This window comes from Tiliqua scincoides, chromosome 1 (genome assembly GCF_035046505.1).
Source record: "Tiliqua scincoides isolate rTilSci1 chromosome 1, rTilSci1.hap2, whole genome shotgun sequence".
In the NCBI taxonomy this organism is placed as follows: domain Eukaryota; kingdom Metazoa; phylum Chordata; class Lepidosauria; order Squamata; family Scincidae; genus Tiliqua; species Tiliqua scincoides.
In genome coordinates, this window is record NC_089821.1 from 239,578,132 (window position 1) to 239,602,121 (window position 23,990).

General features: G+C 44.4%; 1 protein-coding gene across 4 annotated transcripts in view; it reads left to right on the plus strand.

The window, feature by feature from the left end:
• TMEM63B (transmembrane protein 63B) overlaps window positions 1-23,990 on the plus strand; it is an 88,033-nt gene that overhangs the window by 47,311 nt on the left and 16,732 nt on the right. For 2 of the 4 annotated variants that reach the window (XM_066618603.1, XM_066618602.1), the window contains exons 3-14: window positions 973-1,056; window positions 11,369-11,403; window positions 15,105-15,195; window positions 16,039-16,076; window positions 17,071-17,213; window positions 18,858-18,909; window positions 19,063-19,171; window positions 20,422-20,492; window positions 20,862-20,942; window positions 21,931-22,054; window positions 22,977-23,110; window positions 23,692-23,829. In XM_066618603.1, the coding sequence (XP_066474700.1) occupies window positions 973-1,056; window positions 11,369-11,403; window positions 15,105-15,195; window positions 16,039-16,076; window positions 17,071-17,213; window positions 18,858-18,909; window positions 19,063-19,171; window positions 20,422-20,492; window positions 20,862-20,942; window positions 21,931-22,054; window positions 22,977-23,110; window positions 23,692-23,829 (1,100 nt within the window). Of the gene's footprint in view, window positions 1-972; window positions 1,057-2,627; window positions 2,677-11,364; window positions 11,404-15,104; window positions 15,196-16,038; window positions 16,077-17,070; window positions 17,214-18,857; window positions 18,910-19,062; window positions 19,172-20,421; window positions 20,493-20,861; window positions 20,943-21,930; window positions 22,055-22,976; window positions 23,111-23,691; window positions 23,830-23,990 lie in introns of those variants that run through there. The other 2 variants (XM_066618605.1, XM_066618604.1) reach the window with 2 other exon arrangements.

Here is a 23,990-nt window from a genome sequence, read left to right on the forward strand (position 1 = left end):
GTGAAAGTGAAGGGCTGATAGGAAGGGTGTGAAGAATTTCTCCAGGCACCTCAAATTTGGCTTAGTGCAGTGGTATTCAAACTGGGGTGTCGCGGCGCCCCAGCCTGTGGGTCCTGGCCTCTGCCCCCTTAAGGGGCGGGGTAGCCAGGAGACAGGGGGAAGGCAGCAGCGCGATCCGCAGGATCGTGCCACTCAGGGGGGTGCAGGGGCTTGGGTGCACTTGCCCAAGCCTTCTGCAGCCTCCCAGGGGTGTGGGGAGCCCTGCGCAACCTTTGGCAGGACTCCCCAGATCAGGAAAAGTGAAAGCGTAGTGATCGTGGCCCGCTCCACAAAACCGGAAGCGGAGCACGATCACTCTGCTTTCCCTTCTGACGGGGCTGCAGGGACTGGGGTGCACCCTCCAGTCCCTGCAGCAGCCATCCCTGTGTGCGGCGAGTCCTGCGCAAGCGCCTGCAAGGTGCCCCAGGTCAGGGAAAGGGAGAGTGGGGCGATTGCACTCCGCTTTTGTGGAGGCAGAGCAGATCGCTCCACTCTCCCTTTCCCTGACCTGGGGCGCCCTGCATGCTTTGCTTTAGTATCTTTTTCCATAGTCATGAAGGCTAAAATCTTCATTTTAAAGAGAGTTGAGATAACACATGAATCTGTGTTGCCGACTTCTGCACAAACATTTCCACACTCCAGGAAGCATACTGCTGCTGGAGTAATCTGTGCGCTTTATTAGAATGTGTGATTCTGACAAAGAGCATTTTCATACGTTGCAATGTGTGCAGAAATTGTTTTGTGATGCCCTGGCAGAAGTTGTTCTTCCCACTTCTGGAATTCTGGTTTTTGATATAGAGAAAATGGAGCCTCAATATATATCATTGGTAACAACACAGTGACCATATCTCTACCACATTGGCTGGGCAGAGGGCAGGGTGTCTGCCAGCCAAGGTAACTTTGCCTTACATTTCCTTATTTGCCCTTCTCCAGATGCTGCTGTTTGTTTTTTCCATTCTGCGTAAAGTGGCCTGGGATTATGGGCGTCTAGCACTGGTGACTGATGCTGACAGGCAAGTAAAACTATCTCTTTGTACTAGATGCTGGAGCAATGTCTTTTGGTGTTCAGTAACAGCCACGATGAGATTAGGTCTGATATATTTCTAAAACAGAAGTTGTTGCAGTTTAAGACTTTGTAATTTGTCAATGTCTCAAGACCAGGTTGCTGCCAACAAAACAATATGGTCCTTCCTTCTAGCCACATTCTAGGCCCAGTCTGACTGGTCTTGTGTGGTTCACAAAGAATTAACTGAAGGGCATCTACCAGGGCCTTGTGTTGCAAGGCACTCATCTCTTCTTTCTATTCATAGAGAAAAGCAGAAATATAAATCATTTAAATAAATACATTTCAAGCCTGCCCATCCAAATCTCAGAGGGAAAGCGCAGTGTGGTTGATCACACCCTTAGAACTTCCTTCTTGACCACTTCCAGACTCCCTAAATTAGGGGTGTGGGACAGCCCCTAGCATCCTCCTAGGATGCTCAAGGACATTTGGCCATCTGAAGCCTGGCAGTACTCAGCCCCAAAGACATGGCCCTCCGACAGACAACCCACAGCTGATAAAATGTTGCTAGATATAGTCAGAGCCATGGAAGTGACTTTGGTGGCTAGAAAAACAGCTCATGGAAGGAAGTCGAGTCTTAGATTTTACTGACGCTCGTTTTCTAATCAGTTTGGGAGCAGCGTGCTAGGCTGACGGATGCTGCCTCTTTTATTTTTGTTTGGATGTTGGTTGCCTTTTTTCAGTCTGCAGGAATGCAAGGTGGCAAGAGTGGCTGGTTCAGAAGCAGTGGGAGGGTCTCTTGAGTCAGAAGCTTGGTATTGGCTTGGGAAAAGGTCTGGTGAAAGAGTTGGTAGTTACAGCCTCCACCACTGAAAAGGAGAGAAGCAACTTTTCATCATTTCTAAAACGTCATTGCCCACAAGTAAGAAGAGCCAGATCCTCAACGAATGGGAGCAAGAACCTTGGATAATAGAGGATTTAGGAACTCTTGCTTATACTGTGCAACATTTCCCATCCTGCTGGTGTCGTCCATTGCTGTTGACCAGTTCTCATCCCCCAAGCTCAGGAGAAGGAACAGGTTAAAAACATCATTAAGATGTATCTTAAGAAATTATGCAGAAGGAAGCTTCCACAAGGGAAATTCCCTTCTCCTTCTTCCCCACATTTGGGAGGACTCTGTTTGCCCTCAACCCCGAATAGCCACTCCTAAGGAGGCATGGCAGGGCTGCAGTGGAAGAAGGAAACGGCCACAAATATAAGATGAAGGCATCTGACTTAAGTAGAGCACTCTCTCTCTTTCTTTCGTACAAAGTTCCTCAGCCTGGTTTCTAGCAATTCTCCTAACGTGCAGGAGAGACTGAGGGGGCTGCTGTGGGGTGGAGGGAACAAGGAAGTTCTCTTCTGAGAACTTTGGAAAACTTTCCTGCAGGATGACTTAGGATGCACCTGCTGTAAAGACCATTTTCGTTCTTGTAGTTGAAGTGATGAGGGGCAGGTACAAATTATGCTTTAAAAAAATAAGTTATGAGGATCATGCTTCTTAATCCCTAGGTTTCAGAGAGGGACCATAGCTCAGTGGAAGAACATCAGCTTTGCATGCAGAAGGTTCCAGGTTCAATTCCCTGCATCGCCAGGTAGGGCAGAGAAAAACTCCAGTCTGAAACCTTGGAGAGCCAGTGTTGGCTATTCTAAGTTAAAAGGACTGATGGTCTTGCTCAGTAGAAGTTAGTCGCCTGTGTTTTTTATAGAACGAGAGACAGATACTTTCTAAATGAAGGTCAGCCTGACATGAAATCCACAGACTTCCTATTAAAATGGAATAGATAACTTTTTGAAATGCTGTAGATTTTGTGTAAGCCAATTATTGTCTTTGGGGAAAGGAGAAGTTGGTAAAAGTCAGTGTGTTCCACAGAGCCTTGTAGATAGTGGTTTACCAAGGGTGGATGGGGACGTTGTCCACCCAGGATGCCAGCAATAAGAGGGTGCCAGTGTTGGGTGCCTGTTGCTTCAGCTGCTGGCTGGCATATTCCTTCCCATCAGGTGTTCCAGAGCTCAATGGCAAGCCCAGGGCAACCTGTTGCTTTGAATTTCAGGTAGATCGGACCTCACCCAGGTTATCATGAAGCAGGGGGCAAAGTCTACCCTTTGCTTCATGGCCAGTAACTTTGGACTCTGCCAGGTCTACCCATAGCTTCAAGTGTCCAAGGGCAAGAGAGTGGGAATCACCCATCCCTGAGTATCCAATACCCTGGGTACACCACTGCTTGTAAAGCTAAGGGTTGCTCTAGGGCAGGGTTGCCCAAACCCCTCAGGGACCCCTAAACTGGCCTACAGGGAGCCCCAGTCTCCAATTGAGCCTCTGGCCCTCCGGAGACTTGCTGAAACCCGCACTGGCCCTACAGGACTACTCTCAACGCATGGGCCGACTGTTTGAGCTCTTGCGCAAGCTGTGGGCGAAGTGCTGCCTCCACTGTTTTCTATTTCACGTCTGTGAAGCAGTAGCTGCAGCAAAGGCAAGTTCAACCTTGATTTGCCCAAAGTCTTTTATAGGGCTTGAGTGATCACGAGATCTTCATTCATTCATACAAGTTCAATCTCTAATATATTCATTTTTGTAAAATTTATGTAAATTTATTCAAATTTTAAATGTAAATTGATTCTTTTTTTCCCTGGTCCCCAACACAAAGTTTGACCCTCCTGCCAAAAAGTTTGGACACCCTTGTTCTAGGGAATGGGAATATTTTGAAATTGAGGACAGCTCCTAAGAATTGTATATTTCCCTCGAAAGATCGTGCAGTTTTTAAGGGCTTTCCTTGGTTAAGTTTGACAAGCACCGTTACAGGCTCTAGTTGTCAAGTGTGACTAGAACAAACCCAAAAGCCTAGGAACTTTGAGCATTAAGAACTTCAGAGGTCATGAAGAGCAGGTTAAAATTGACTCTAAGAGGGAAACATCTGAAAATTGGTGGCAAGTAGTATCAAAGAGATGTGCACCCACTCTTTGGGTGCAGTCCTAACCCATTTTCCAGCACTGACATAAGGGCAATGCAGCTCTGAGGTAAGGGAACAAACATTCCCTTACTTTGAGGAGGCTCTGTGAATGACTCCCAACTGCAGGATGCAGCACACGTCCCATTGGCACCACTTTGCCAGTCCTGGAAAGTGGGTTAGGATTTGGGCCTTAGTCTACCCCCAGAGCTGGTGCAGCCATCTACATTAAGGTGGTCAGGTTGACCTCCATATTTTCTCTCTCTCTCTCTCTCTCTCTCTCTCTCTCTCTCTCTTATTTAATGTCCCTTGGCAAAATCTACCTGTGCTGAGCCACATAGAAGTGCTTCCCATTCCTAGTGACTTTTTTGACCAAGGACATGAAACCATTGGTACTTTTATCAATCTGGTACTTTCATCAGATCTGTGCTTTCATCAACTTCCAAGCCCCCTAAAAAGAACTGAGAATCTTGAGAAGATAAGGGGAAAAAAACTTCTATATCCTGATGCTTTAGACCCAGCCCCTGCCTAAACCTGTTGAATCACGGACCATGGAATCTCTCAGATGATATGATTGCAGCCTTCTGTGATCTAATCTCCAGGAACTTGTTTTGGGGGGACAACAAATGTCTCATGTCCTCTCTAAATATGTAATCTTGGGTGCATCCTTGTACGTTGGTGCTTTATCCTGAACATGGTTCTACTCCCAAGAGTGTAGAAATTCCCTTTCATGATTATCTCTATCGTTCCATTTGTTCTGGGAGAGCAAACTGCCAAGGTTTTTTTCAAACAGAAAGTTAAGCTAACCTTATAGCGCCACGTTGAGACCACATAACATGTCTGTCCATGCACATCTGTAGAAGTTATTTGTGGAACATGTAAAATTATTTTGGTTGATAGCCGTGAGATTGGACCTGACAAACTGGGAGAGACATAGCAAGAAAAGGCAAATGCCTCTTCCCTAACCAAGACCTCACTGATGATGAGGTGCTAAAGGAACCAGCACAGCTACAGTGACAGGAATTGCTGGCTTTCCTGCTTGCCCTTGCTCCCCCACGCCACACCACCCCTCACTGTGCTACATGCAAGCAGTGTCAGAAGCAGCTTTCTTCCTTCTGTAGTCTGAGCGCTTTTGTATTGGGCTTTGAGACAACTTGTACACTGTGATAATTTGAAAATAAAAGGATGAACTTGCCTTCTTTAATAAAAGTTGAGTGGCACCAATCGGGAAAACTTTACTGGTGTTTTGGAAATGGTGTATTGGTATCCTTGTGAGTAAGACAGTACTGCATCTGGCAGTTCTTGCAAGCTGCTGCAAACACTACAAATGATGCTGGCTGGAGAGTGAAGTGAGCGACCAGGAAACTTGAGCTGCTTGACTCTTACAATGGCAATATAAAATGACTGCAACTCTATTTGTTCTGCGACATTGATACCCCCCCCTTTCCTCCGGGGAGCTCAGTGTGGAGCAAAACGATTTCTACGGTGGCTCAGTTCAGGCAGTTCAACAAACCATGATTTATTTCAACAAACCACGATTTATTATATTCCAACAGCAAATCCAGTGAGTTCTTTGGTATAAGACAGGGGTCTTCAAACTTTTTGGCCAGAGGGCCACATCAAATATCTGGAGTGGTGTTGAGGGCTGGAAAAAAATTTGAATATAAAATTTAAATAAATTAGAGATGGAACTTAGATGAGTGAATAAATGAATGAATGGGCTCATTCATTCAACCTCTCTGGCCCTCAGGCATATGCAGATGATCTTACTTTCATTCTTGAGGATCCAAAGCAGTCCTTAAAATATTTGATAGATAACTTGACAGAATATGGAGAAATGGCAGGACTGAAGATAAATTATGATAAAACGAAACTACTAGTGAAAAACATTAGAAAACAAGAGAAACAGCAAATACAAGAATTTGGTATTATTGTTACAAATAAAGTTAAATATCTGGGTATTATCTTAACAGATAAACCCAGTGCATTGATGGAAAATAACTATTTAAAGTTAATGGAGATTAAGAATAACTTAAACAGATGGAATAGATTGAACTTATCGTTGTTGGGGAGAATAGCAACAATAAAAACAAACGTTACCGAAAATACTATTTTTATTCCAGACAATTCCAGTGATATTAAAGAAATAATTTTTCCAAGAATTGAATACAGTTATGGCCAACTTTATTTGGCAAGGATAAAAAGCAAGAGTGAAGATGAAACTATTGCAAGATGCTAAAGAGCGAGCTGGCCTTGGAATGCCTAATTGGGAAATTTATTATTATGCAGCAGCAATGAACTGGATAAAAGACTGGGCAGAATTGGAAAAATCTAGAGAGTTGAAACTAGAATTACATGATTTGCAGATTGGTCCCTATGCCTTTATGATTTATGATAAAGCTAAATACCAGTTACTTTAAACAACATTTGATAAAAAAGGGCACTGTTATTTGCTTGGGAACAAATAAGATATAATGGGAAAATCCCGAGATGGGTCAAACCACTAGAAATTAATACAAAGCCAATGTGGATACGGGAATCACAAAATAAGAGATATGACAACTTATTAGACGATAAAGCAGATCTTTATTCAAAAGAAGAGTTATTGGAGAAAGGGATTAAATTGGATTGGCTGACAGAATTACAAGTTAAAACAAGATGGATGGAAGATAAAAAAAAAAAAGAAGGAATCTACCCATTGGAGACAGAATTTGATAAAATATTCTTATCAAATGAGGAACACTATATTAAGAAGATGTACCAATATTTGTTAAACATGAAAGTGGAAGATGAGTCGGTAAAAGAGGTGATGATCCTGTCGGCAAAGATATTGGACATAATATAACAATGAACAATTGGGAACAGATTTGGAAAAGAAATATGAAGATAATCTAAGCAACAACAATGAAAGAATATCTATAAAATCTTTTATAGATGGTACCTACCTCCAGACAGGCTTGCAAAAATGTATCCTGGTACATGTAATAGATGCTGGAAGTGTAAGGAGGCGAAGGGATCTTTTTACCATATGTGGTGGCTCTGTTCTAAGGCAAAAGAATTCTGGAGAAAAGTACATATGAATATTCAAATTATGTTTAAATGTGTTATACCCTGTGAGCCAGAGATATTCCTATTGAATATTTTTCCTGAAAGCTGTAACAATGTTACAAGACATATTCTGTTGTATACAATTATTGCAGCAAGATTAATCTATGCTCAGATGTGGAAAAGCTCAGAAATTCCCATTATAGATATGTGGATTAAGAAATTTTATGAAATTATTGAAATAGATGTCTTAACTGAAAGATTGAAGGATGGTAAGATAGAAATAATACAGCAATTATGGAATCCGTTTTACAAATGGATAGATAAACGATTATAAGTCATTCAAGTAAAATCAAAATAGATGAACGTAAATATATGAGTGTTCATGACAACTATAGACTAGTTTAGTTTGAAAGTTTTGTTAAATTGGTATTGACATTATAGAATGGAGGAAAGTAGTAATTTTTTCTGATGGTGATTTAAAATGGTAATAACTACAGTTCTGCGAATTCCCAATGTTTTTTCCCTTTGTATTACCTTTAACCCATGTATATTTGGTTCCTGTACCCATATTCAATTAAAAAAAATGTCCTTGACAAGTCAAAAACAATGTGAATCCAGGCAATATTTGTCTTAATTCTGAGAGCATCTCACACGTTCCCTGGTCCCCCCCTTTATGCACCCTCTACAAGTTCTTAGCCCCACAGGCTAAGAACCCCTGCTATAGGGTCACAATACATGCTGAAATAATTGCGCATGTTGATTTCTTCCCAGCTCCTGAAAGCAAGTTCCCCTATGTTTATTCTTATTAGAGAAAGGGAGTCATCCTGTTGTCTATAGATTGGAAAGGGCTATGATGGACATAAAGTGCCAGTGTGACCGAATGGACTTTCCATTAAAATTGAAGTTCATTCAGAGACTTTCAAGGTTTTCTTTGTTCCCATTGACCATTTCCAAAATGGAAATAATTATGCTGCCATACCAATGTCTACATGCTTGCCTAGAAATAAGGATAAACCTGTTTCAAGCTGTGCATTCATCTTTCTGTAATGTAGGGCAAGAGGTTAAATCTGCAAGGTCCATCTAGAACCCCTGAGAGAGGTTCAGTTTCCAGAACAGTTGCCACAACGAGATGAGAAGGAAACCAGGATGCTTGATGAACCAGAGTATGCTTCTAGCACAAGGGAAATAAATTCCTCTGCCAGGAAAGATACAAGACTAGCAGAACTGGTTCGTCCAGTAGAAAGAACTGAGATTTTCCTAGCTGGACAGTTGTGCCTGAAGACAGAGAGAGAGGGAGAGAGAGAGAGAGAAGATTTTAAAATCAGTGGTGTAAGTGAAGGTACAAAAATACCTCTTGCAGGTACTGTTGATCTTGTAACCCTACTTTTAATCATGTTCATGTAACCCACTCACATTTGTAGCCATACCCCCCTCCTTTTCTTAAAGAAACCAACTTGAAGTACAATTAAACAGAATGCCTCAGGTATGTGCAGACTTTCCCTTGGTCAAGAACACTGTTAGAACTATGTCTCGGGGGGGGGGGGGCGGCAGGATCAGGGTCACTGCCCCAGTGGCAGCACCACTTTTCATTTTTCATGAGGCACTTTGGAAGGCCAGAAACAGCATGAGGGACTTCTTGGTTGTTAGGTCCCACCTCTATCATGTCAAATATGGATGTTTTGCCTGACAGCGCCAGGTCCTGGAACCATCTGTGCTCCTCCAAGGGGTTCTATGATGATTCTCCTGTGCAGGCCTGACTTGACATCTTTGAAATATGAAGCCTTGTCCCCTTAAGAGCATTCTGATAACAACATCCAACAACACTATGAAAGTGCATGCCTTAAGGCCCAATCCTATCCAACTTTCCAGTGCCGGTGCAGCCTAGAGGTAAGAGAACAAATGCTCCCTAACCTGGAGGAGGCTTCTGTGTCTGCTCCCCCAGCACAGGATGCAGCGCATGCCTCATTGGCATGACTGCATCAACATTGGGAAGTTGGATAGGATTGGGGCCTTCGTGTGTCTCTCTATTCCACTGCTAAGCCTTTTGCCAGTACTCCATATCCACTTATGTGCACCACCGGCATGTGTGTGCATCTGTCTGTGTTGCTTTCTGGTATTGTGAGCAGAAGATGAACATGTGATGCTGGTGAAGGTGGCAGCATGATGCAGGCCAGGAGCATCTAGAACACAAACTCCCAGGAAAATTCTTCCTTGTAGTTTCCTTCCCATGGCAGAGAGACCTTTATAAGAAGGCATAAGCCAGGAAGGGGGATATATTGGAGAAAAATGGAACAAAGGTTGCCTCTTACCTATTAATAGCGACATCAGCAAATGTGTCATTTCGCAAAGTAGCATAAGCAGAAAAGATGGGATCTTCGTTCCAAAGAGTTTACAGTATGTATTTCAAAGTACAGGAGATCAAAATAATTTTTTTTTAAAAAGGCATGGGGGGGAAGCAGGAGAGCCTTGCAACAAGGGATGAATGTGAACAAATGCAGGTATCGGCCTCATTTCAGCTTCAGGTGATAGCGATCCTAAAGGCACCAACTATTATCAACATGTTGGCTGTAAAGAGTGTTTCTGTTGGGTTAGGCACCCAGAACCTTATTGTCTTGGGAAGGTGACCACCATTGCTGTGCATTTTAAATTTTGTTTGGAAGTTTGTGTCTTTAAATTTCAAAACAGCTGTTCAGCCAAGCGTCAGATAAATACTGGTCCAGCCCATTTATTACGTATTATTATTATTATTATTATTATTATTATTATTATTATTATTATTTTAATTTATATCCCGCCTTTATGCCCAAAGGGCACACAAGGCGGCTTACAGCAATTAAAAATACAACATTAAAGACAATAATTAAAACAATTTAGCAATAATTAAAAATCTAAACAACAAACCCCGTGGATTGTCATATAAAAAGCAAGAAAGCCAGCCAGCCAGCCTGTCAACAATTAAAAGCTTTTTGAAATAAAAAGGTCTTCAGTCCATGCCGAAATGTTAGCAAAGAGGGAGCAGTTCTCAATTCTAAGGGGAGGGTATTCCAAAGTTCGGGGGCCACCACCGAGAAGGCCCTCTTCCTGGCCGCCGCCCTTCTCACCTCTCTTGGTGGCAGCACAGTCAAAAGGGCCCCCCCAGATGATCTAAGAGCCCAGGCAGGATTGTAAGGAAGGAGGCGGTCCCTCAAATACCCCGGACCTGAGCTGTAAAGGGCTTTAAAAGTCAAAACTAGCACCTTGAATTGGGCCCGGAACAGAACCAGCAGCCAGTGTAGCCACCGGAGCAACGGCTTGACAGAGTCAAACCAACGTGCCCCAGCAACCACACGAGCAGCCGCGTTCTGTACTAGTTGTAATTTCCGGACCGTCTTCAAAGGCAGACCCACATAGAGCGCATTGTAATAATCTAATCTAGTTGTCACTAGGGCATGGGTTACTGTGGCCAGTAAATACTGTGTATTTATACACAGGTTTTTTATACAGGAATTTGACTCAACACAAATGGCCCCTGCAAATGAGAAGGAATGTGCTGGAGAAGGGGAAAAATGCACCCCTTTAAAATCAGTTTAAAAAACTGAACAGTCCTTTAACAATAGCCTTGTTAATGAGAGAGAGAGAGAGAGAGAGAGAGTAGCTGGCTGACAATCCCTCAATCCTTCTCTCTCCATGCGACCCCTCCCTTCCCCCTGAGCACCTGAAAGAAAGGTGAGCACTTTGCATTGGTGAAGGGAGGGGCTGAGTGAAGCTCCTTTCTAAGCATCTTGAGGGAAACTGATTGTTGGATTGTCGTCTTAATGACTCTATCTTAACATCACAAAGCTCACCAAGGCTGTTTTTAAATCACTGGAGCAAAGAAACTTTGTTTTTTTAAATTGATTTGCTATAGTGCATCCATGTGCCATCCATGTAAGTGCTTGAATAATGAGGCTCCACCTGTAGCATCATGTCTGCATGCGGTTCTCTGATGTTCATGCAACAACACTTTGCTTAGCAGTAGAGCGGATACAATGGGAATGTAGAACTGATTTATCCAACACTGTAGTGAGTAGGGAAACTTCCATTGAGAGGAGATGGATCCTATTTCTCAGCAGCGTACAGCACTGCACAATCTTCAGTCACAGAATGAAACTCGTTCTCTTCATCTGGTTGGATGTGACAAAAGGGTTCCTCTCCAAGACCATGAAAGGCCACCCAGGGAGAGTGGAGGGTCCTGGCACCTTATTGAAAGTTCTCGTTTGCTTGTCATGCTCCCCTTTTTCATTTTTTTTCTTTCTGTTCTCATCTCAGGCAGCGGCGCTGGCAGCAGGAACGAGAGGAGCGGGAATAGTACGTTGTAGTTTTTTTTCAGGGTGCTCCCTTCCTTCTTTCCTTAGTCCTTTTTCCTTGTCTTCTTTTGCTTCTGGTCTAACCTTTGGTGGGCTGGCAGAGCTCTGAATCTATCCACTTTGATCAGTGTACACTGTTTCTAACCTGTGCCATTCAAACTACACTATATTGCACTTATTAAGGTCTTCCACTCTTACTCCCTCCTGTTTCCTCTATATTCTGTAAGTCACCTTGTGCAAAATGGACCGCATAGTTCAAGCTACTAGTGAGCAAGCAGTTCTAAATTTGTCCAAAGACATTCTTTATGGTAACTTCATGTGTTCCAGAACTGAGCCAGCCTGGTGTTAGACAGTCAGGCTCTGTTGCAGAGCCCTGAGTCCTGCAAAGATAACTGCTCAGGCTAGTCACTGCTAAGGCCTGGTAGTGCCTATGCCATTAGCCTAGGGCACCCTACCCTATATTGCACTGCCTGCCTCTTTACTGGTACAGTTCAGAAGTTCAAAAGCTTTGACTTATTCTGGTCCGTCCCCCCCGAAGTGTGTGTGCATCTCTTTATCCCTTACTACCTAATCCACTCCCTCTACACATCCATGGACATACACACCTGACTATGAATTGGTCACTGATTTTTATTTAGGAATAGAAAGGGCAGCCTCATGCCAGAGAGTCCATCCTCACTCTCAGTCAGAACTGGGGATCTGGCAGATCCACTATAATCCACACCCACATCACCTCTTTCTACTTCTTGCATCACATGGGCTGAGCATCTTGCTGAAATCTGCCTGGCAACATTCTGTCCTTTGGCACCACCTTGTGGACTGTCCCTCTGTGCTCACTTTTTATCTGGAAGCATTACCATTACATAGGTGCCTATGAGAGTTGCTGTTGCACAGAATCTGCATTGAAGAGGTTGGCTCTTTGACACTCCATCTGAAAAGTGCTTGGGGCATGAAGCGAGTCCTGCCTTTATTTTTCTAACTCAGTGGTGCACAGTCTTTTTGACAAGCATATCATGGTGCCAAATATTTCAGAGCTGCAGCAGTGCCACTCTTGTGCACACTTCAGCACATATGGAGCCCCAAGTAGGGCTTACCATCATTTTAGCACTACTTGTAAAGACTGAGAGAGCAGGCAGGCGTGTGGGCTCCACGCCATAAGCACACCCAGATGGCTCTTCTCAGGTGTTCCACAAACTCATGCTTGAGTTGCAGGTTGGCCACCCACATGCTAGTTTCTTGTACTTCTAAGTTTTTAAGATTAACACTTTTTTTTTTGTTGGGAGACATTTTTTCATAATTCCACAATTATTTTTTAAACAATTTCCCCACCTGCATCTAGTTACCCAGGCCCCTGTGCATTACATCTTCGTAGTTATAAAGTACCTAGGAAAAAGCCCTTACCACCAAACCAACTCTTGCAGTAGTTCTGTCTTGTCTGCTCTCACCCCAGTTGCCAAAACACAGTTGTGAAGGACCTGGATTACAAATTTGAGCCCAACCTAAGCAGAGTAAAGAAAGCAACTACAATAAAACCCTATCAAGGAATTGTACCAGAAACAAGCTAGCTGACCTGCATACTAATGTGGAGACTGAGAGCAGTAGTTAACAGGAAGCAGGAAGTTAATGATCACTTTTGGTCTGCATTCTAGGCTGCAGGCTACCTGCCTGCTTGTCTTGCTATAAACGTTCTGCTTATAGTGTTGGTAAAAGCAAGACATTATTGCCTCATATGATTGTAATAAAAATAAATCAAGATAATGGGGGGGGGTGCACAGGGATCTGTGGATATTGGATCAGCAGATATCGGGGTATACCTGTATATATTATCTTCCAGTGGCGTTTTGCAAGCTATAAAGTGCTTTACAAGTTGTATTGCTTTTAGGGTCAAACCAGGCAATTTTTTAAGCACAAGATTAGGACTAGTGTGCTTCTTATTTTTTATGTCCAGTAAATAACAGCCAGATAAGAGTGTCCTGTGGATTGGAACTGTACTGTGTGTGGTGGGGTGGGGGGAGGTTCTTTTAATCCTCTGCCCCGTCACAGTTTCAGTCCAGGGCAGTCCAGTCCAGTTTCCCTGGGCAGAGGTTGCTGGTTTTCAGGGCAGGAGGGAGGGATAGCTACATGAAGAAAATTCAGATTTAGACTATGACAGAAATTGGGTTCAAGTTTGTTCATTCAAGTGTGCGCGCGCACACACTCCTGATTTGACTGCTGTTGTCCTTGAATAGATGTGAAGCACATTAGCCCTCATTTCTTACAGGAAGTAGCATCTGGTTTGACTGTTACTTAACCTCACATATAAATTACTTCAAGCTAAGAGATGATTTATTTAACTCTTAGTTGCCTTTTCCTTCACAAAGACAATCTAGGAAAGTAACTGTATTGTGTGTGAATCGTATGGAATATTGTGTCCTTGCAGCTACAAGCCTACAGACTTGGAGGCTGCTGCGCAATTTCATATTTGTGTAAAAAATTGTAACAGTTAGGTCCAAATTCTAACCAACTTTCCAGCACTGGCATACCTGTGGGCCAATGGGGCGTGAGCTGCATCCTCAGCTCACGGCCTCAGCTCATTGGCCAGCTGCATCCTCAGCACTGGCCAATGGGGCATGAGCTGCATCCTCAGCTGGGTGGATGGTCACATAGGCCTCCTCAAGGTAAGGGAATGTTTGTTCCCTTACCTTGGAGATGCATTGCCCTTACCTCAGTGCTGGAAAGTAGGTTAGGATTGTGCCCTGAGTTACTTAAACATTTTTGTTCCACCTTTTGTTTCCTCACAGTGAGCCAAAGGTGACTGACAACAGAAATAAATAGCATACGTAAATGAAACCATATCATAGTTATGAACAGGGCTGTGTGTATGCTGCAGTTCTGTGGGAGTTTAGAAAGTGCCATCTGTTAAAATGGGCCTGCTGAAATCTGTAAAGCCAGAAAGGTGACTGAAAAAACTCTTTTGCCTCATTCCATGGCTATGCTGTTTTTACTAAATGTAGATGAAGAACATAAGAAGAGATTTGCTGAATGAGGTCAAGGGCCCATCTATTTGAGCTTCCTGTATCTCTCAGTGGCCCACCAGTTGCCTCAGGGGAGCATACAAAACAACAGGATACCTGTATCCTGTTGCCACTCTCTGGCATCTGGCATTTAGAAATAAGCTACCTCTAAAACCTGGAGGCTGCATATAGTCATCGTAGCTTGTAACCTGTGGTGGACTTTTTACTCCATAAAAGTTATCCAGATTGAGAAAATGTGCATCATTTTTTAAAAACTTGCATAATCTACTCAGGCTGGAAAATTCATCTTTTTCTGGCACTAAATTTGGACTGCATTTTATTGTTTTGTAGTGCAGAATGTGCGCACACCAGCCCTACTTATGAAGCAGCCCTCAGTAAGCACCACAGAGAACCATTTTCAATCCCAAGGTTCCATCCACCATAATGGAGTCCAGTTATTTGGTTCCATGAGAGTTGGGTTTGCCACTGCAGAGCGGTGCCTCCAGAGTGGGGTGTTTAAGGAAAGAAAGGGACAATCTCTGCTAACAGCCTTTCTCTTTTGGCTTTTCTCTCTGGTCTCTACGGATGTTTTCTCTTCATCTTGCCTGTGACCAACTGACTTAACCACTCTGACTTTCTGGATTCTTGGCCTCCTCCCTCCCCTGCACCTGTCTTCTCTGACTGACTGTCTTCTCTATTATGATTCCAGTGTGGCATCTGCCTTGCATTCTGACAGCCACGATCGCTATGAGCGCCTCACCTCTGTCTCCAGCTCTGTAGACTTCGACCAAAGAGACAATGTGAGTTGGCATTAAAACAGGACAGGGTTGTTTTCATTTCTAACAGTACCACTTGTAGGCCCTTGATGACTGGCTGAGAAGTAGAGGAGCTGCTCCAAACTGGCCCGCTCAGCTCTACCAATGAGAGCCATTCTGTCGGCCATGACACTTGAATGAAACCTCCACGTCCAGAGGCAGTACATTTCTGTATATAAAAGGGGACAGAATGGGGGGAGCACTGTTATTTTGCCACTTAAAGTGACTTATAGTGGATATCTTGTGACTTTTTCTCAGGTGAACTTGTCTGCCTTTTCATACATGTAGCTCTCTTCAGGACACCCACCTCATGGGGGGGGGGAGAAATTTATGTCAAATTTATGTTGGAGGTGTTAATAAGGCTGCCCCAAGTGCCCTTCCAGCCGGGATGTACAAGAAGGGAGGCTTGCCACAAGGTACTGTTAGTAGAGGGTTTGCAAACCTTCTGGGCTGAATTGCCTGACTTTTTCTAGTTGAGACAATTTGTACTCAGTAGAACTCAGCCGAGAGCTTGCCATCCCAGCCTGGCCCTCTTACCCACCAGCGGCTCCTGTTGGCTTCAGGAGGCTATTGAACAGGACAGGGCCAAGCAACCCCTCACCTGGACTTGGGGTCCCTACTGCAAGCTTGGGTGGTTATCTGAGCTGGCAGTACCCCCACCTCCTCACAATAAATTAAGACTATTCTGGTCCATACCTTTTTTTCCAGTTCTTCCTTTGCAAGAAGAACCTAGTGAGTCTGGAGTTCTGGGGTAGGCTGACAGTATTGATAACATAGGATAGAAGTGAAAGAATTCTGATTAACTTGAATTCCTTTACCTCTGCATAGGGCTTCTGCTCCTGGTTGACAGCCATCTTCAGGATAAAGTAAGTTATCCAATGTCCATTCAGTTGGTCATTCATTCCAGCTCTTTGATGCCACCAACAGCCAGAGGTGTCCTGGTGGCAAGAGTTCTCGCTCTTCAGGGTTGTGTCTCTATTTGTTGTGGGGTGGGTTTGGCATTTCGGTGTCTAGAGGTTGCCAGCCAAGAAAAGGTTGCCACCACCCCCTCCCTTTACTCAAGGTGAACGCATTCAAAGGGACAGATCCCAGCCTCCCTTGATGAGACTGAAAAGAAGAGAACCTCTGGATCCCCATTGTGCAAATGGGCAGAGAAGACACTGATAGAGGCAGAGTGCTTCAAAAATAGTAATCTTTGCATTGTTCTCTACTGCCTTGAACTGCATTTATTCATTTGTTTTGCCTTTCTTGTGCTCCAAAAGTAAAGGCGTTGCTATGTATTCAGTCCTAGGAAGGCATAATTGTGAATTTCTCTCAGTCCATGTTTAAGACCCTGGTGAAAGCACTTCCAGACACCTGCATCCATAATTTTCAAAGCACGCAGTGTACTCTACTCCCTGTTCCAAGATGATGAAACTCTTTGGGCGTATGGAACAGGAAGTAGGAGGAGTGCGCTAAAGGGAATGAAAACTGGAATAATGACTCCAGCTCTCATACACGTGGGAACTAGAGATTAATTCCCAAACATCAAACAGGAGAAGAAATAGAAGATCTATGGATACAGCTGTTTCCACGAGATGCAGTTTTGCCTACCTTCTCTGCCTCATTCCAAGTCTCCCAGGGAGTAGGCAGTTGGATATGTCCTCCACCCTGTCCAACTGAAGTTTTAAAAAAAACTGAAAACCAATTGCAAAGGACAGTTGCCTGTTTTTGGAAAGGACATGACTCAAGTAAGGGGAGCTCCTATTCATGACAGTGCCTTCAAGTTATGTTGCCCTGAAATGTTGGCTGCACTATCACAACTTGACCAAATAGCCTCTTAGCTAGCAAGTGCCTCACAACCTGTCTGTTCCTTTCCAGGGATGATGAGATCCGGGATAAGTGCGGAGGCGATGCTGTCCATTACCTCTCCTTCCAGCGGCACATCATAGGACTGCTAGTAGCCGTGGGTGTCCTCTCTGTGGGCATTGTGCTGCCAGTGAATTTCTCAGGGGACCTGCTAGGTGAGTGGGTAGCATTTTCCTCTTAGCCTTGCTGAAAAAGAATTAGACATGCTCACTCAGTGCTGAGCCCCACTCATTTTAGAGCTAGCTGAAAGGTCTAGGTCAGTGTTTCTCAAACTGTGGGTCAGGACCCACTAGGTGGGTCGTGAGCCAATGTCAGGTGGGTTCCCATTCATTTCAATATTTTATTTTTAATATATTCAACGATGCTACCATGATTGACATGTGACTGACATATGAGGAAATACCATGGTATGTGACAGACCCGTACTTTTAACAAGCTACTTTGTATATTCTTTTAACAATGATAGTCAATGGGGCTTACTCCTGGGTAACAATGGGTAGGATTGCAGCCTAGAATTGTTAAAAATTTTCCTGCTTGATGATGTCACTTCCGGTCATGACATCACTTCTGGTGGGTCCTGACAGATTCTTAATCTAAAAAGTGAGTCCCGATGCTAAATGTGTGAGAACCACTGGTCTAGGTCATTCAGGAGAGGAGTGTGCCATCCTGACCCAACCAGCTTGTCATGACACAGCAGGACAATCTAGGAGTACTGATTTGGAACAAAAGGGGTGAGCATGAAAAGAAACACACTAGTTCTCGGTAAAAGAGAAAGGAAATAGGAGTGTCTTTGAGAAACAAATGCAGCGCGCTTCTTGTATGCTCCTCCATACTCACCACAAGACATCAGGGAATATTCTTGATCAGGACTTACAAAATAAAATCTTTGCACATAACTGAGATTTACAGGATACAAGTTCAGGACCCACAAGGAATTACTGGAAGAGGCTGTGCATTGAATCACTGTGGAAATTCCTCCTTTTGTTCCGTTGTTGTAGCAAAGGATCCTGAGTAGTGCCCTCTACATCGACTAGTGGCAGCTCTCCAGGGTTTCAGATGGGATCTTTCCGAGCTCTGACTGAAGAAGCCAGGGACTGAACCTATGCAAAGCAGGGACCCTTCCACTGAGCCACTTAGGCTCTGTGTACCCCGTCTTTGGCCTTCTTGTTTGGACTTCCTTTTGTAACCGTTTTTCTGTATGCCTGGTGATGAACTGCCAGAGTTCAGTGATTGGGGAAAAAGAGGTGTCCATCTGGCTTCCACTGCTGCTCTAACTCTGTCTCCCCTCCCAGCCAAACTCCATCTTAACCAGCAGGTGCCTCTAGGCCATGCTGAATGATACTGAGTATGATAAGGCCCTTTGGCAGGCCACTGGTGCAAGATGTATTTTTCGTTCCTCTCGTCGTGGTTGTGGAGAATTTGGTATTACTAAATATTTTTTACATTTAGTATTACTAAGCAATGTGGCTTTTCCAAGGAATTGTAGTTGCTTTCAATCAATCACAAGTTATTCAGAAGAAAGTACCAAGGCTGGAACTTGAATCTCTGGGGGAGCCTCAAACAGAAGTATGTAAATGAATAATTGCTGCAGGAGAAGAAAGATTGAGCACCAGCAGAAGGGTATGGAAGATTTCAGAGAATTGAGCATTGATGAATATATCTTTTTTTACTTTCTGGTGCATTATTTATCAGAAACCACTTTGGATTTCTATATTAGAAACAGAGTAGAAAAGGCATCAAAATAAATAAATCATTTCAAGTACATGCTTTTCATGTTTCCCTTATCTGTTTCTTGCCAGAGAACAACCCCTATAGCTTTGGGAGAACAACTATCGCTAACTTGAATTCAGAGTAAGTGCATTGAGGGGGTGGTGTTTAAGTGAGAGTCAATGTGTGTGTGAGTGTCTGTAAAAACTGAAGGGGAAAATGTGGGGCATCTGGATTGATGCTGGTCTCTGCAGCAGGCACCCCCTGCTTGAATGTACCACCTTTCCTTCCCAACAGGGATAACCTCCTATGGCTGCACACATCTTTTGCCTTCCTGTACCTGTTGCTGACTGTGTACAGCATGCGTCGCCATACCTCCAAGATGCGCTACAAGGAAGATGACTTGGTAAGTCCAGCACCTTGCTAGGCATGTCTGTTATGGTTATTATTTACATTTCTATCCCACACTTCCTTCAGGGAGCTCAAGGTAGCTTACAAGGTTTTTCTCCCCCCTCTGTTCTGTCCTTCAACACCCTTGTGAGCTAGGTTTGACTGAAGGGTGGTGATTGGTCCAAAGTCATACAGTGAACTTCACAGCTGAGTGGACGTTTGAGACTTGGTCTCCCCAGTCTTAATCCAACACTATAGCATCTACATCACGTTGGCTTTTATCCCACTCTCATTGGAACAGCTTCCTAGCAATTTCAAGGCCCATTTGTCAACCTTGTTGTAACTACAGTAGCCTGAAGCATTCTAAAAACTATGATAGCCCTTCCCTATCAGTATTCAGCAAGAAGTGCTTTGAGAACCTCCTCCTCCTCTGCTCTTGTTTTGGGTTTAGTTTGTTTTATATTTAAATGTACGGGCAGCTTTTTTGCTACAGTGGTTCTCAAAGTGACAGACAAGAATAAAACTGTCAGGGCCCCTCCCAGATGCCCTGACCCCCGACTTACCCTGGAGCAGGCGTCCCTGCCCTTGAAGGGGGCAGAGTAGGGTGGCTCACCCCAACCAGCCAGAGGGAGCTGGCAGGGCAAACAAGGAACATTGCAGGATACAAGCCAGGAACAGGAAAGGCCTTTTCTGCCCCACCTGGAGGAAGGGGAGGGGCCAAAGGGGGCGGGCTTGCTCCATAAAACAGGGAGGCCAGGAATGAGAGGCAGTCAGTGTGAAGCAGGGAGCTGTGAGGTCAACAGCTCCTGCTCCTAGGCCAGGTTTGGTAGCTCTGCTAGAGAGGAGGACAAGGGTGCTGGGACCCCCTCCCCCCTTTAGCCTATCTGAGGCCTCCCTGGGGGTGGAACAAGCCTGCTCCAGGCGCCTCCAGGGCAGGGACCCTACAAACCATAATAATGTATTATCAAAGTCATACAGTTGGCCATGGGCATTGTCATTATGATCACAGCAATGGTTTTTGACTGGTGTTAGACTGCTGTGACTCCTTTTAATGGTGACTTCACTATTACATGAAGTAGTATGTCTCAGAAACTGCTGGACCACCACTCTGCCCTTTGCAGACGCAGCTTTCTTGCATCGCCAATGCCAACCCCTTGCCACGGCTGTGCCATTGTCTCCCCAGCCCCTTGCCACAGTTGTGGATTTGCTGAGTGAAGTGGCTTTTTATGCCACTCTGGCATACTTCTCACCTCTTATGTGTTCCAGGTGAAGCGAACTCTCTTCATCAATGGCATCTCAAAGTATGCTGAACCGGAGAAGATCAAGAAACATTTTGAGTGAGTCTGCCTGCCTGCCTGCCTGCCCACACTTTCAGCTCTGCCATCAAATAAGGAAATTCTCAGCCAATTTTTTTCTCCATAGACAACTCTGTGGCCCAGTAAATCAAAGGGGGCCTGGATGGAGATGCAGAGATGAAAGTCCCTGCTCCTCACCCCCCATCATATGAATTAAAGGCATTCAGTTTCCCTCTCCTGGCAACTTCAGAGTCTCCACATGTAGTGGATAACTTTCCAAAGCTGGACACATACAGCTTCCTGCAGAACTGACTTCAGTCACAGTCCTTGATGGGGTGGGACTCCCACCTGGTATCCTGGAGAGTGTGTTCATCCTGCAGATCTCAGCCTCTGCTTCTTTTCTGATTACAGGGAGGCTTATGCCAATTGCACGGTGCTGGAGGCACGCCCATGTTATGATGTGGCCAGGCTGATGTTCCTTGATGCAGAGAGGTAGGGTCCAGAGAACGTGGAGCAGCAGTTGCTGAATTTTGCAGACCAGAAGATTAAGAATTAAAATAAAATACAGCAGCTAGTTCAGTGGTTCCCAAGCTGTGAGCCATGGCTTCCTGGCAAACCATGAAAACCAGGCAGGGGAGCAGTGGAATCCTTGCAAAAACCAGCCACCCTATACAGGGTGTTTCTCAAACTGTGGGTTGGGACCCACTAGGTGGGTCACAAACCAATTTCAGGTGGGTCCCCATTCAAGTCAATATTTTATTTTTAATATATTAGACTTGATGTTCCTATGGTATGTGACTGCATTTGGGGAAATGTTACAGATCTGTACTTTGAATAGGCTACTATGTATATGCTTTTAACATTGATAGACAATGGGGCTTCCTCCTGGGTAAGTGTGGGTAGGATTACAGCCTAGGATTGTTAAAAAATTTCCTGCTTGGTGATGTCACTTCAGGTCATGACATCACTTCCGGTGGGTCCTGACATTCTCATTCTAAAAAGTGGGTCTCGGTGCTAAATGTGTGAGAACCACTGGTGTATAGAATTGTAGCCCTAATGGGGAGCTGCAGCCAATGGCTCAGTAGGTCAAGGAAGCTGCCAGTCAAACAAATTTAGAAACCACTGAGCTAGTCCATTGTAAGGCTGTATGTACACTACACAACCATATCCATCTCTAGCACTTTAGGGAGCAAATTACAGGACAAATTACATCCAACAGCAGTAGATGTTGGGTGTGGACCCAGGAGTGGTGCAGGCGATGGCACAGTAGAAAGGTCAGAAAGCAGGGGAGTAGGTACTGGGCCAGAACTGGGTAGCATGAGTTCGAAATGGTGCAGTGCAGTGCCCACGCAAGGATTGCAAAGCAGAAAGAGCTCCTGGTCAGGACTGAAAGGGTGAACTCATAAGTGACTTGGGAACACTTAGGACGCTGGGTAGAAGACACCCAGACATCCTCTTCTCCTGCATTCTTCTGTTTCAGGAAAAAGGCAGAGCGTGGGAAAATCTACTTTACCAATTTGCATTCCAAGGAGAACACCCTGTCCATGATCAACCCTAAGCCCTGTGGTCATCTTTGCTGCTGTACCATAAAAGGATGTGAAGAGGTACAGAGAAGGGACCAAGTGGAGGGGTTGATAAGAGACCGCAGGATGCTATTAACAAGTAGCATGGATGAAAGATTTTAGGAGGCTGGAGAACTGCCATCACACTTGCAACCCATGCATAGAGATAAGGGTGATAGAGCCCATGCTACTGAGCTCACACCGCTCGCCTTTGCTGCTGGCACTTTATCTCTTTCTTACACAATTCCACACGTCAGTGAATGCTCTGTGGTGAACAATTGCAGTCGTTCTTCCTGTCCATCTTTGCTGCACCATTTTGTTGCTATACCTCAATAATCAAAATAGTCTTTTTTTTGTTGTTGTTCTCACCACTGCAAGGCATTCAATGTAGGTTTGTCCAATTTTATACTTGCAGCAATCCTATTGGTTAGATTAATTTGAGGCGGTACTGACTTCCCTTGAACCACACAAATAAGCTTCATAGAACTCAAACATATAAAGCTGATTGAGTGAACCTGTTGGTCCATCTCGCTCAGTGTTCTCTACTGTGACTGGCAGAGGCTCTCCAGGGTTTCAGACAAGGCTTTCTTTCCCAGGCGGAGCTAGAGATGCAGGCTTTAAACCTTCTTCCAAAGCTCATACTCTACTACTGAATTATGGCCCCTCCGCAAGGACTGGACCGTGCTTCATGACCAAATAGGGACTTGAATCCTAGTTTTCCTAGTTCATCCAAAATCAATCTACTGAATGCTAACTCTTTAGCATTCAGTAGATTGTGAAGCCAAAACATCAAGAAGCTGGACCAGATGAATAGGACTTAATCCCAATCACTAGGCAGTTAACAGATCCCAAAGAGGCATGGTAACATCAAATGTTAGAGTAGCACTCAGGGTACTCAATAACCTAATGGGGTTGATAGGATTATAGAACTCCTGTACTCTGACCCATGTGTGTTCTTGCCTAGGTGGAGGCCATTGAGTACTACACCAAACTAGAGGAAAAGCTCAAGGAAGACTACAAGAGGGAAAAGGAGAAGGTGAACGAGAAGCCATTGGGCATGGCCTTTGTCACCTTCCATAATGAGGCCATTACAGCCATGTGAGTACAGAGAGTTCAGGGAGGGGAAGCATAGCTCATCTGACTGGGAAGGGATAGAGGAAAAACAGCAAGTCAGAGGTGTTGCCTTGCTGGATAAAGCTGAGGCACAGCTAACCTAACATTCTTGTCCAGCAGTGGCTAGTCTGGAAGCGGGGAAGAAAGGAAAATTGCCATTGTCTGCTAATTGGGATCTGCAACCATGGATTTCACTTAGTGACTGTGAGAGAGCCATTGATAGGCCAACATTCATAGAAGCATCTAATTCTTTGTTGAAATCCAGCTGCTACCACATCATGTGGTAGGAAGTTCCACACATTAATTATACATTCAGTGAGGAAGTACTTCTTGTTGTCTTTGCTAAACCGCCATCATCTCCAGGTGGCTTACAGTTTTGTAACCCTTTTATCATGTTTCCTACACTTTAAGAGGTGCCTAAATTAATGCCTTTATTCAGCACTAATTGGGGCTAATTGTGAAAATATTTGAGTAGCACAATAGCTATTGCCATACTGCACAGGCCTGTGAAGCACCCTAGCCAACTTCCAGGGATGTGTGCCTCATCCTCTCCCTTTTTCCTCCAGAATCCTTAAAGACTTCAATGTATGCAAGTGCCAGGGATGCAAGTGTCGCGGAGAACCAAGGAGCTCCTCCTGCAGCGAGTCCCTCCATATCTCCAACTGGGCGGTTTCCTATGCGCCTGACCCTCAGAACATTTACTGGTAAATGAAATGCTGCCCAACATGACCTAGTAAGGGCTGTTGCCATTCAGGCACTGGTCACTATAGGACTAAGAAATTTTTCTAAAGTGTTGGGTTAGATCAGGCGATGGTGATGCCATTTTTGTTGGTGATGGTGTTTTTAAGGCATGAGATGTTTTTAA